The following is a 13,156-nucleotide window of genomic DNA, read 5'->3' on the forward strand; positions in this document are numbered from 1 at the left end:
GACGACCCATCCCAATTCCATTCTCAGACCACAGCTCTCAGGCTCAGCTTCTTTGGATTCAATAGCAGTGGATTTTACCCACTTTATTCAGAAGCAACTGGATTCCAGCCTCGTGGAGCCCGGCCCCATCTCCACTCCGCCGCGGGGTTGAAGACGTTGCCCGTGAGGAGGGCTCTCTGAGTCATCCAGTCCAACACAAATAGGAAGAAGGGTCTGTTGAACTTCGCCACCAAGGGGGCTGTGAAGCGTGAGTGAAGGGGGATGGCCTTATCCGCGTCCGTGTCCTTGCGGGCGTCCAGCTCGCCTTCCTTGCTCACCTCCATTGTGGCCTCACGCGTCGCCCGGGGAGAAACAGGTCCCGTCTCAACTCTGGGTGTGAGCTCGCCTGGCCGGCTCAAGAGCAAGTCAGGGCCGTGTGCCGAGCTGGCCCAGCACGGCGCAGGGCGGGGAGGCCGGCTCCCTCCATGGCTGAGGCAGGTGGGGGAAAGCTGGCGCCCATTCCAGAACAACCACCCGAGGCTTTCGGCTGTCTGACCCGCCCTTGAAGGCCAGATGCCTCAGGGAGGGGTTCGCACTAACTGCTGAGTCTCCCCCAGTGGAGGCAGAGGGGTTGAGGAGTTTGGGTGTTTACATGAGAGGAACGGGGGATTAGAGTTCAGAGGGAAGCTGGGTGGTCTCAAGGCTTAGGAGAAAACCCTGTAGAATCACTGAGGAAGGGGCCTTTCAAAGGCTTTCGGGAAGGATCCCCGGAGAGAAAGGGCCGGAGGGGGCTAGTTTTTCTTGCCTCCGTGCAAGCACACACAGTTTCCCTCTGTGCGGGAGCACTTGGGTCAGAACACCCAGGTCCACCCCTCTGATCTATAGGAGGCCTTGGGGGGGGTGTGTGGGGGGGTGGCGACATGGCTCCTGTACGGTGAGGGGCCTGGCATCCTTCAGACCTGGCCCCACACCCCGCACTCAGGGAGCACTGGCCCAGCGGGTCTGTTTGAATGGAACACAGTAGGGAGAGCTTATACCCGCGAGAGCAGCATTCCAGCCGGGTCCGGCCCTGGGAGCTCCACGCCGCCGTGCCTTCCATGAGTGACAGCTTGCTCAGATCCTGTCCTCTCCCCCGAGGTCGTTGGGAGAGTCAGGTGAGAGAAACCTGCAAAAGTGCTTTGTGATCTATCGAGTGCTGCGCGGTGGTGAGGCTTGCGATCGCCGCTTACACCCAGGGCGGCGTGTCACAGGGTGGGGGGCCTAGAGCAGCGGGTCAGCGGTGACCTTGGGGGAGTAATTGGCGGGCAGCCCCTCGTGCCCACAAACGCGCCACGGCGTCTGGACGTCTAACAGGTGTCTGGGGGAGGCAGAGCCGGTCCCTACTTGCTCATCCGCACCCTGCCCCCCTACCTTGGGCCCTGGTAGCGGGAGCTGGTGTCTCTGACTCTTCCTTCCCTGCACCCCAGCTCTGTCTTCAAAACGCACGCAGAGCTCCGCACCTCGGCTAGCGCTCCCGCCAACGCCCCATCAAGCCCGGTTCACCCCTCCCCTGGGTCATCAGCCACCCCTCCTCCTCACCACGGGGTGTGTGGTCTGGCATAAAACACACTTCAGCTCAGGCAGCCTCGGACGCCCCCCATGTGAGTCAGAGCAGACCCCGGGCCTGTGCAGGACGTGGGGACCCATGCGGCCCGCCCTGCCTGTTTTCCACACTCGCCGTCTGCCCCTCTCTGGCCCACGTGCCATGCTAGCTGCGTGGGCCTCCTTGGGGGTCCTCGAGGATGTCAAACCCATGTCTCCCTCAGGACGCACTTGTTCCCTTTGCCTGGAACATGCCTCCCCTCGATGTCCCCTCCTCCAGGTCCCCCGGCCCTCTTCTTCCCTTCCTCAGGCTTTCCCAGCCCCAGGCCTTTCCTTGCTGGCCCTCCCCAAGTCGCTCACTGTACCCGGCGCGCTATTCACGGTTTCTCTGTTTTCCCGTCTTCACAGAACGTATCACTGGTTGACATGATACAGACCTACTTGTTGGCATGCTCACTGTCTGACCCCGTCGGGAGAACAGAACATCTGTGAGGGTGAGACTTTGTCTGGCTCGCTCATAACTACATCCTCAGAGCCTACAAATGTGCTTGATGTAATGATTTGTGAATATCTGCGTGACTGAAAAACCCCAAAAGCCAATGGACCAAAGCGGATAAGATTTATAACTGCTATTTTTTGAAAGTTGTTTCTCTTTTTTCTTTTTTTTTAATGTTTATTTATTTTTGAGAGAGGGAGAGAGAGAGAGAGAGAGAGAGAGAGAAGGACAGAGAGAGACAGAGACACAGAATCCGAAGTGGGGTCCAGGCTCTAAGCTGTCAGCAAGAGAGCCCGACATGGGGCTCGAACCCACAAGCCTTGAGATCATGACCTGAGCTGACGTCAGAAGCTCAACTGACTGAGCCACCCAGGCGAAAAATTGTTTGTCAATCGGGACGGTTGTGAATAACACAGAAACTCTAGAAATTGCTCTGCGCACTTCAAAAACAGCTGAGAAATCCTCCTGTGTGATGCCGGAGAAGTCCGCTGCTGGAGTAAACACATTTCTGATGCCCACCTTGGGAAGCAGTTTTTTTTAAGTCTATCTTGGAGGAGATCTTGCACTTGGGCATAATTAAGTGCACCAGTCTGTTAAGAGCGAAACCCCCAGGGAAGCTGAAATACGTCTCTCTCCTTGTCCAGGGGAAGCATTTTGCTTGGGCTTTAAGAACTCTTCCGAGAGAAAGGGGAGAAAGGGTGGGGCACGAGTGCATGTGTGCCGAGGGATGAGTGGTGTGGAAGCGTGGGCTGCAACCAAACAAAGCCCTTCTGAAAATATTCCTTACTATTCAAGCTGTGCCCTCCCCATCCCAGAGAAGACGAGGGTCAGGCCAGGGGATCCCAGCCCTGTGCCTCAGCAGCCCTCCAGCTATAGGCGGGGGCGTAGTTGCTCACAGAGCAATATAGTTTAGCCTGTGCCAATGTGATGTTAAGCTTCTGGCTGGATAGTAACCCAGTTACTAGTTGGGTTCCTCTGTTGGTGTACCCCCCCCCCCCGCCCCGTCCCAGCCATGACATGGCATGAAGTACGGCTGTGGCAGATGATGGCACGCACACTCTCTCGGGGCCCTCAACCACAGCAGGTGCTGCCTGGGCAACAGTCTGGGCTTCCACGTGGCACGGGCCGAAAACTATCTGGAGATTTCTTCCCAGTCTACGCATTTACTGCCCGAAGACTGCCCCTGCCCCCGCCAAGCTCAGTGGGCCATGGAGAATTACGCTTTCATTATGTGATCTGTCCATATCCCCTTGGGCCATGGTGGGCACTTTACCTAAGCTGGATCAATCCAGTTCTCCCTTCCAGGAATATGTAATCGGAACCGAAATAGGTTAGACTCACTCCGGAGTGGAGCATTTGCTTGACTGGAAAGCAGCCGTGTCTGCCCGCAATGGTCTCAGCTGAAAATTTACTTCTTGGGATCCTTCCCGAATCATCATACCTAATTAAGATCCCCAATTCATACTGAATCGTCTCTTCTATCACCCTACTCATTCTCTCTGTAGCTTTCAATGCAATTCGAATTTACACCTTTGTTAGCGGACTCACTGCCTCTCCCACCAGATGGAAGATCCCACAATGGCGGAGACGCGTTTGGCTAGCCATTCTGTTCCCAGCCCCAGGGGGTGTCTGGTGTGGCATAGGTGCTCAGAAAACCTGTGTTGGGTGAGTAAACCACGCGCTGCATGGTCGAGAGCTGGTTTGCTGAGCTAGAGAGGTTAGGAGCAAGGATGAGTTCGACATCGGGGAGACGGAATTTCTAATGACGTTGCCGTCCCGTGTCCAGCCCCTCATGACACCTGGCTGTGTCGATCCCCTTGGGTGTATCTTTCCAATACGTTCCTTTCTTTACCCCCTTGAGCGCGTACAAAGTGGGTTTCTGATACATGCAGCCTGAAGAACCTTAATTAAGACAGTTTAAGGGGCGTCCTGCTGGTAACGGAAGCCAGGCCACCATTGTCCCTGCTTGGCTTGTTTCATTTTCCACAAAGATGCTTGGATGTAAGCAGAATCTCAGTTCCCCGGAAATAAGACTTTTGCACAGAGGAAGTGAGATCTGAGCAAAATTTCAACGTGAATCTAGAATGTCCCTCCAGAGTAGCATACCTCATGCCACTGGATTTCAGAAGCGTGGCGTTTTGAGCAATCATGTGATTTAGGGCAGAGTCGGGCTTTCCCACATCTGGGAGCATGAAGACTAAGGACACGTTTCCAATGTAAGGAATTTTGACCGTTGTAGCAAACAGCTCCTCCGATTGGCTATAAATCACTTGTTCCGTCTTCCACATCATGTCCACCCGCACTGTGGTGTGCGCTCATCCACAAAGAAGTCCTCCTTGTACATGAGGTCGGGATGGAAAGCCATTTCCCAGATGCCTAGGGGAACCGGGAAGGAAGAAATCAAAGAGTGACCTCTTGGAGAAGGCATCAGCACCCACATGTTTGGGGGACCCCAGAGGTGATCATCTAGCGAAGGGAGCAGTCTCCTTCCAGTGATGCCTTGACCTCAGTGAACAGAATATTTAAAATTCTGGATTGATGCAAAGGAAAGAAAGGCAAACACATGAATTTTGAAAATATTCACCATAGGCTTTCTTTAAATCTGTGTTCCTCAGAAGATGTTTACCAAAACGCTACCTGTCTCTGGACCTGTAGCACCAAGAAAGGATTTTGCTGTCAAATAATTTGGGAAACACTGACCCCAACATCCCTTCTTTGAAAACTCCCAATGCCTCTTAGTGTGTTAAGAGTTCTAAGAAGTCCTATGACAAAAGAAATCTGTTTGAAATGGTTTAACTTATTCAAGGAGGGAAATGTTTCGTCAGAAAAACATAGACCTGCGTGCACATGGTTGCCCACACACTCCTGCATGCGATCTGTTTCTACCATCAAGAGTTACTCCATTTTACTCCAAAATATCTTAAGTATGGCAAACGATATGATTGAGAGGGTTGGGAGCAGAAACGCTTAAAAAGGCCGGACAACACAATGAAATTAAAGCAAATCAAAAAGTTTCGGATCTGCTGGTCTATGGGGAATGGGATATAATTACCAAAACTACATGTGTCTCTGACTGAAATCTTTTAGGAAGTGCAAGGGCAGACGTTATACCCAAACAGGAATTCACGCACTCGATAAACCTTACCTTTGAAGAAAACGTAGTTAACAAGACACGGGAAGGTGTGAGGGTTCAGAGAGGTGATGAATTCCTTGGTTCTTGTGTGCATTTTTTTTCAGCCACAAAGTGCTTGATCTGCTTCTTGTTTTTTTTCTGCATCTCGAAAGTCAGTCATCTGGGCCTTCACATCATATATGCCCTCTGCGTCCCACGGAGACATCGAGGTGAACTTCCTATCACCATCGATAAAGAGGATGTCCCTGTGCTTCAGATGTCCCTCCCTCTTCAGCCGGCTCAGCATCCGAACGACACTCTGGAACCCCTGGTGGATGTCCCACACCCTGATGACTTTGAGGTCAAATCCAAGGCCCTCCAGGAGGTTAGTGCGCGTTGCGGATCTCGTACCCGGGGAAGTCATGGCCAAGGAGGCAGAGATACTCAGAGCGGAGAAGATGCTATTCTTTCTGGGATGCTCCACTAACGGAGTTTTGGACAATTTGTGGGCGAAGGCCTTATTGCCAGCTTCTAGCTTGTGGTGCAGAGGTGAAGTCAACCAGACTCTTGGCCCTGAGCAGCCTGCCCTATGCCCTCATTGTCTCCTCCAGCCCCCAGCAATGGCCCCCCTATCTCCCACGCCCTACCCCCATCGCTCCAACAGCTCCCATCCTTCACTGCCTCCTTCATCCGCCTCGTATGAAGGGGGAATGGGGCGGTGAAGGGTGGAGGGCACTGTGGTTGAGGAGGCCAGGGAACGGGAGGGGGCTCTGGGATGGGGAACAGTGGATGGAGGAGACCCCCGAATAATACACACACGTGCTTATTACCCTGGATCTTCCCTTGTCTTCCCTCAGGCAGGTACTACCTGAAACATGGCAAAAAAGAGCAAGGAAACACAGTCAGGCGGAACCCACTCTGTCCCCAAGAGAAAGGTGGCTTACCTTCCAGAGGAAACTGCTGTTGCCACGAGCTCTTTGCATGTGCCCGTGCCATATTTATATGGCCGCTGGGGCAGTGGAATGGATAAACCTGAGTTAATATTAACGACCAACAGATCGTGTTCAAATACTGTCCAAAGCAAACAACAACTGAATCATTTACGTTATTTTTTTCTTTGCGCATCAGTCCCCCGTGAGCCAATGAGCAAATTAATGGTTACGGGGCCATTTGTGTGACTGGCCATGAATTTGCTCAGGCAGAGTTTCGGCAAACACCTACTTAGGGTAGAGAAGGACCCAGTGAATGACATGGGGCCATCAGCAGAGGGTGGCTACCTTTCATCTAGGTCTTAAGAATTAACACAGGAGTCTACACATCCTCAGGGAAGTTTGAAGAGGGCATTCTAGGTGGTGGGGTATGTATGGTGGGGGCGCCTGGGAGTAGGGGTGGGGAATCAAGGCTATGTGTGTAGGGTCATTCTGAGTGTAGAAGGAACTCACTCCTGGCGTATTGGAGACAAACCACTTACGAATCCTCTTCCCAGTAACAACTAAAGAGCTGGATGCAATCGTCAAAAGCAACCATTTCTGTGCTCTCGTGATCTACCAAAGGCCTGTGGCAAACGGAAGCATTCATTCATGAAGAGTACTGAATTTTGAGGAAGCACAGAGTGAGTCTGTGACATTTTTGTCTGGGGCTGCTTCCCCCTGACCCAGATCTGGTGGTGGGTGGTCAAACCACTTGATTTGGTATGTTGTCTGTTAAAGCAACGATCTCAGTGGTGAGCAGTGTGTGTGTGTGCAGGGGGGGTGGGATTGTTGGGGGGCGGGAGTTCTGCTGGTCTGTGGTTGGGTTGGGGGCACTAAATAGGCCAGCGGAGTAGCAGGAGGTTCAACAGGGAGTCCCAAGAGCTGTGGCCACTACTGGGGGCCTGATGAGCCCTCTTCATATCCCAGGCAGTGGGGTGGGGTGGGGGCTCTTTGTGTGCCCAACAAAGACTAGAGCAGGTGAAAGCTACACATAGCTCCCTGGTCCAGGGAGAAGCGAGAGAGAAGAGTAGAATGTACAATCTGGGGGGTACTTGAGGGCTGCCTGAGGTTTAAATGGGCTCACCAGCCTCCGTACAGATCCATCAGCAGGAAGTGGAAGCTTTATTGGCTCAAGGTGTTTGAACACAATTTCTAACCAATATGTGGCTGAACAATAAGCAACACAATTACAGGGGTGACCTCTAGGAGTCAGGCTTATATATAAAATAAAGACAAGAAAAACAGAAAAAACATCAGTGGCCAGATCACAGAGTCCGTCTAGGCAAATTACTAAGTCGACAAACAAACTAAATCACCCAGGTAAATTACTAAATCTCCCCAGATGGGAAGATTCAGAATCCAGAGTTACTATAATATATTATCTAAAATGTCCAGTATTCAAGAAAAGAAAAATCACGACACATGCAAAGAAACAAGAAAGGGTGGCCCATACTCAGGAAAAAAAGTCAATAGGACACTGCTGGTGAGGGTCTCCAGACACTGGACTTCACAGCCAGAGACTTCACAGCAGATAAATAATAATAAAAAGAGAAATAACCCAATTTAAAAATGGGAGAAAGACTCTAATCGACATTTCACCAAAGAGGATGGCCAATAAACACACGAAACTGTGCTCAGCATCACCAGTCATTAGGGAAATACAAATTAAACCCACAGTGAGATGATATTACATACCCGTCAGAAGGGCTGTAATAAACAAGACAGGAAATACCAAGGGTTGACAAGGATGTGGAGAAATCGGGACTCTCGCTCATTGCTGGTTGGACTGCAAAACACGACGCCAGCCACAGCATGGACGGACTCTTAGAGCGTTATAGTGGGTGAGAGCAGTCGCTCAGAGCCCTGCACACTGTCGGATTCGATTTATACGAGAGATCCAGAAAAGGCACATTTTTAGAGAGAGAAGGCACATCAGTGGTTGCCTGGGGCTGAAAGAAGGTGCCAGGACAGACCGAAAACGGGCTTGAGGACAGGCTTTAGTGTTGTTGCAAATGTTCTAAAACTGGGTTGAAGTGAGGCTGAATTGACTAAAAATCATGGACTTATACACGGCCAATGGGTAGTTTTATGGTATGCAAATTAGTAGCTCAATAAAGCTGTTAGAAAAAAAAAAGATGAGCAATGGCAGCAGGCTTTGTTGGAAAGATGGTGGGCCTGGGGGTCACATGGAGCTGGAGGTGAGCGCCAGTGCCCCAGCTGGCATCTACGGGGCCACCTCGAGCAAGTCATTTCTCGGAGCGTTGGCTTCCTCATCCGTCGTGGAGGAAATAGTGCCCATGCTCAAGGAGATGATGCATGTACACAGCGGGCACCTCATCCGTGACACCCTCCTGGCTGACATGTGATGATGTTCTGTGGGGTTCGGAGTCCCCTGGTGGCCAACCTGATTGGGGAATCTCTGATGCCTGGTCCCCGGGTATCTTTTGCCCTTGTGCGCTAGAATCTCCCCGTTCCCCATGCCCCGATTTCCAGAACTGGGTCTCTGCTCTGAGTCCCATTTGTTTGTGTGGCTGCCTGTTGGCTGGCCTCCTGTCGGGCGTCACTGTGTTTCTCCTTTTCTACAGTGCCTCCTCGCTGGTCCTGGCTTCCCACTGACCCTTGTCTCTCTACTACCTGCCTCATGGCTCATGTCTTCTGCCTCGTTGCTGGCCCCCTGTTTGCAGGAGAGCCACCTCCATGCATTCTCCAGTCTGGTATGGAACGGGCCACTTACCCAACTCCAAAGCCTTCAGTGGCCCCTTTCTCCCAGGACCCTCATGATGTGCCTCTGCTGATGGCCAACTTCCTATCTCACCGCTCACTCCTCGGGCCTCTGCTCTCCAGCCGGACCAAATCCTTGCCAAGAAGCAAAGAAACCAGGTTTTTTCTTAGCACGTGCCGTTCTGCCTGCCTGGAACCCCACTTCTCCACCTTCTCAGGCTAACACAGCTCCTACCTACTCGTCAGGATTCACCTCCGATCTTTCCTTGAGAAAGCCTTTCCTGACAGCCACCTCTCTGTCCTTCCACCCAGGCAGAGTTAGGTTCCGTGGGCTCCCATAATACCACGTTCTCGCCTCTCCCATATCATGCTGGCTTGCAAAATACATTGGTTCATTTCCTGGTGGTCTGTGAAAACTTTGTTGGAGAAATCTGTACATAATATGATTGCCTCCTTCATCCTGGCCCACAGGATGTACAAATGGGTGTACAACTGTTCCGTAAATGAACACATGAGTATATTATATTCCCCCGGGGGACTCCATCTTCTCCATAGAGAAGCCCTCGTTCCCTTCCAGGGCCATTCCTCTGCCAGTAGGAGGTGGGCCATTTGGGGAGCTGCTCTGTTGCTTGGGGAGCGAGCCCTCCCTAAGTCCCCTTGTGGTGTTGTACAGGAACAGTGGTTATCCCCGTGCCAAATGGCGCCGCGTGCGGGGCTCCCTGATCTGCAATCAAGCGTCGCACCCCCGATCTGCAGCATCTCACTTAACGCTCGAAACAAACGTGCGAGGCCGCTCCTGTTATTACTGCCCCCATTTTAGAGGGGGGCACCCACCTCTCTGACGCTCAGTGACTTCACAGTCCCCCAGCAGAGCTGGGGACTCACACCCACATCTGCCTGACACCACAACCATGCTCCCAACCCAGAGCCCCTTGACCAGAGATCTCCTCTCTGCGGTAAGCGGGCCCCGGACTCAATGGGCAGTAGGCAAACTTTTATGGGTACGGGCGTGGGGCTTGAACCCACAAGGGTGATATCATGACCTGAGCCAAAGTCAGATGCTTGACCGACTGAGCCACCCAGGCACCCCGGTGTGTCATTTTAAAGCTGGGCCTCTGAACATATTTTGTGTGGGATCGGGGGAGCTGAGGGGCCAGGGGTGTATTGGTACCAGAGATCACACACACCCCAGGGAACAAAAGGGGGGGTTGTAGATAATTCTGAGACCTGAGCGGGACAGAGGATGTTGGCCGCACAGTGTGAGCGATGCTTCAGGGGACAGGGCGGGTGGTGGGCAACATTCTGTGGGAATGCCTGAATTTTCTTCTGGGCTCTCAGCTGGGAATTGAGCTGGAAAAGGACACCCTTTTCTGAAAGGTTTCCAATATGGGTAACAAATGAGCACAACGGCATTTACAGGTAGTACTTCCTGGGCACCAACAATTTGCAAGGTATTGTCCTAAGCACTTTCTGTGTGTTTACTGCCATGACAACCCAATGACACAGGAACCATGAGTGTTTTCAAGGAGAGTGAAGCCCAAAGAGATTCCCTAAGGCACTGAAGGTCCCGTGGTTCCACGATGGTGGGGCTGGGATTCTGGAACCTCATGAAATCCTCTTTCCTGAGTTCTTTCTTCCTCCCCCCCCCCCCCCCCCCCCCCCCCCGTCTCTGAGCTGCGTCCATCCTGCCTGTGAGGTCACCGATGCTACAGCCCCAGGAACAGCTTCCGTCTGCCTTGGCACAGGGGTGGCCACCAGTCGCCCCAGGGGCGGCGGCACCAGTTGGGATGACTACACCGTACTTCTCAGTGCTGGAGACCAAGCCAGTCCTTTTGACCACATCAGTAGCTTCACTTCCTAGTCCTGAAATTTAGAGAAACGCCATATTGAGGCGCCACACTGGCGATGTCTCCCCCGCCTCCTCTCTGGATTGTTAACTCCACGGTGCAGGCAGCTCTTTGTGGGACCCGAAGCCTCCGCTCATTCACCTGGATGGCAGCACAGGTGGGGAAGGAATACCCACCTGGAAAACTGAGATGGCCCGGGGGCTGCTGGGAGCTCTGCCCACCTACTGTCTATGCAGCCCTTTAAGATACTCCAGCACAGACATGAAGGAAATGGTAATTATTTTTACTTACATTCTGGGGGCACTTAGTCAACCACCTGGCAGATGAGGAAGATACAGGGCAGGAAGGATACAGGATACAGGAAGATACAGATACTTAGCATTTGAAAGATTCTAATCAGAAACCCGTACTCCATACTTCAAGATTTGGCTAGCTAGAATCAACACTAGTTTGATCTAGAACACTAGATCAAGAATCAACACTAGTGAGGGGCCCCTGGGTGGCTCAGTGGTTGAGCTACGAAGAGATCAACTCTTGATTTTGGCTCAGGTCATGATCCCAGGGTGGTGAGATCGAGCCCTGAGTCCGGCTTTGCACTGAGCATGGAGTGATTGCCTCTTTCTCTCTCTCTGTCCCACCCACCCTCGCGCTCTTACTCTCTTGAAAAAAATCAACACTGATAAAGCTGACGGATGACTTTTTAAAAAGTGATTTTCCAACCATGAACTGGCCGGACTGTCAGAGGTGTGGGTTGGCTTAGAAATATTGCATGGGTACCTCTGTCCCTGGACTCAGGATTCTGAGCTTGTTTTTTGTTTGCTTCTTTAGATGCTTTCATGGGGTTTTGTCACCTGGCTCTGACGAGCAAGTTCTCTGAATCTGCCTTCGGAATATTGTTACTTCCGCCCTGAGGGAAGCCTTCATGCGATTCTGTAAAAATCATTCCTGATGTTCTGAAGTTGATTTGGCATCGTTAAATCATGGGACTAACACCTGAAACTCTTTCCCACCGCGGGAAGGCTGCGTTTTCACCGACACACGAGAATCTGATGACGAACCCATCAGCCGCATCCTCAACGTCTGTGTCTCGCCTCCTGCCCAACGGGGTGTTGTTCCCACCTAACCGCTTCTCCCCACTATAGCGATAAAGGCTCATGTCCATCTTTCCCCTTGTTCCTTCTGCCTCCCGACCACCCCTGGGGCTCCAGCATGTGGCCCTGCGTGGTGGACATGCCTTCTCTTCTTGGGAATTGTAGGTAACACAGTTTCTCTTAAAGGCGGCTGTGTCTGTGGCTGCCATCTTACCATATCTTTAAAAAAAAATTTTTTTTTACATTTATTTGTTTTTGAGAGGCAGAGAGACAGAGCACAAGTGGGGAGGGGCAGAGAGAGAAGGAGACAGAATCCAAAGCAGGCTCCAGGCTCCGAGCACTGCGCACAGAGCCCAACGCGGGGCTCGAACTCACGAACCGTGAGATCATGTCCTGAGCCGAAGTGGGATGCTCAACCGGCTGAGCCACCCGGGGGCTGCTGCCATCTTGCCATATTTGATGAGAACGAGTCCTGCACGTGTTTCAGAACAAATGCAAGGCGTGGGCATCTGAAAAAACAAAAAATACAGAGAGAGCCGAGAGCTGGCAAATTTGGTTTTATGACCGTTCTTGCCCCTGCTTGCTAACACAAGTGTGGATGGGCACAGGAAGGCTGCCAAGGCCGGCTTTCACTGTCATGGGCCACCCGGGGGCGAGGCTGCGGGGAAGGAGGCTGGCCGCCCTCCGCCACCCTGACTACTGGGGGCTCCTGATGGTCACAGAGCTAGAAGTTGGGCACGGCAGATGCGTCTTTCCCCGGTTCCTCACGCTTGCCACTTCCTGCGTGCACATGCGCGGAGTCGGGTCCTCCCCAGGTGCTCCTCAGAGGACAGCATCGGTGGCTCAGCACCGTGGTTTTGTGGGCAGAGCCCTGTGCGTGTGGCAGGGTTCGGTACGGGCAGCATGGTGGAAGCCAGTGCGGGAGTCCCCGGTAGGAAGATATTTAGAATATTCTCCACCACGAGAACTGGGCTTTGGTCCCGGTTCTCGTGCAGCCCAGGGAGGCCCTGTGGTTAATTATTTCCGCTCTCTGTTCTCCTGTTTGTTCTCCTGTGGGAGTGTGGAGGTAGGGGGTTCCCCCGGAGCTTCTCTCCGGCTATCCGCATAACCCCCTTCTGTCTTGTCTCTTCCTTTGTAAAAGGGCTCAGAAAAGCCAGTGTGAGGGCCCTGGCATGCTGAGGTCGTGTGAGGCACCAGTCCTCCCCCCACCCCAAAAAAAGAAGTCTCTGGATCTGATGGGCATGGGGGTTCCCGTAGAGGCTGCAGGAGAGACCCTTGGTGGCGAAAGGTGAGGTAGAAGGAGCCAGAACAACCTGTCCGGAGGAAAGCAGGGAAGGACGGAAAGGTTGTTTCGGCCT

At 52.6% G+C, this 13,156-nt stretch overlaps 1 protein-coding gene across 1 annotated transcript; it reads right to left on the reverse strand.

Moving 5' to 3' along the window:
* Positions 1 to 4,003: 4,003 nt before the first annotated feature.
* Positions 4,004 to 5,354, reverse strand: LOC115517275 (uterine milk protein-like). Its single transcript, XM_030320360.1, is given in 3 exon segments — positions 4,004 to 4,365; positions 4,368 to 4,432; positions 5,202 to 5,354. Coding segments are annotated over 3 exon segments (480 nt in total). The 5' UTR covers positions 5,284 to 5,354; the 3' UTR covers positions 4,004 to 4,032.
* Positions 5,355 to 13,156: the final 7,802 nt, after the last annotated feature.

The sequence above is a fragment of the Lynx canadensis genome, chromosome B3, assembly GCF_007474595.2.
Source record: "Lynx canadensis isolate LIC74 chromosome B3, mLynCan4.pri.v2, whole genome shotgun sequence".
NCBI lineage: Eukaryota > Metazoa > Chordata > Mammalia > Carnivora > Felidae > Lynx > Lynx canadensis.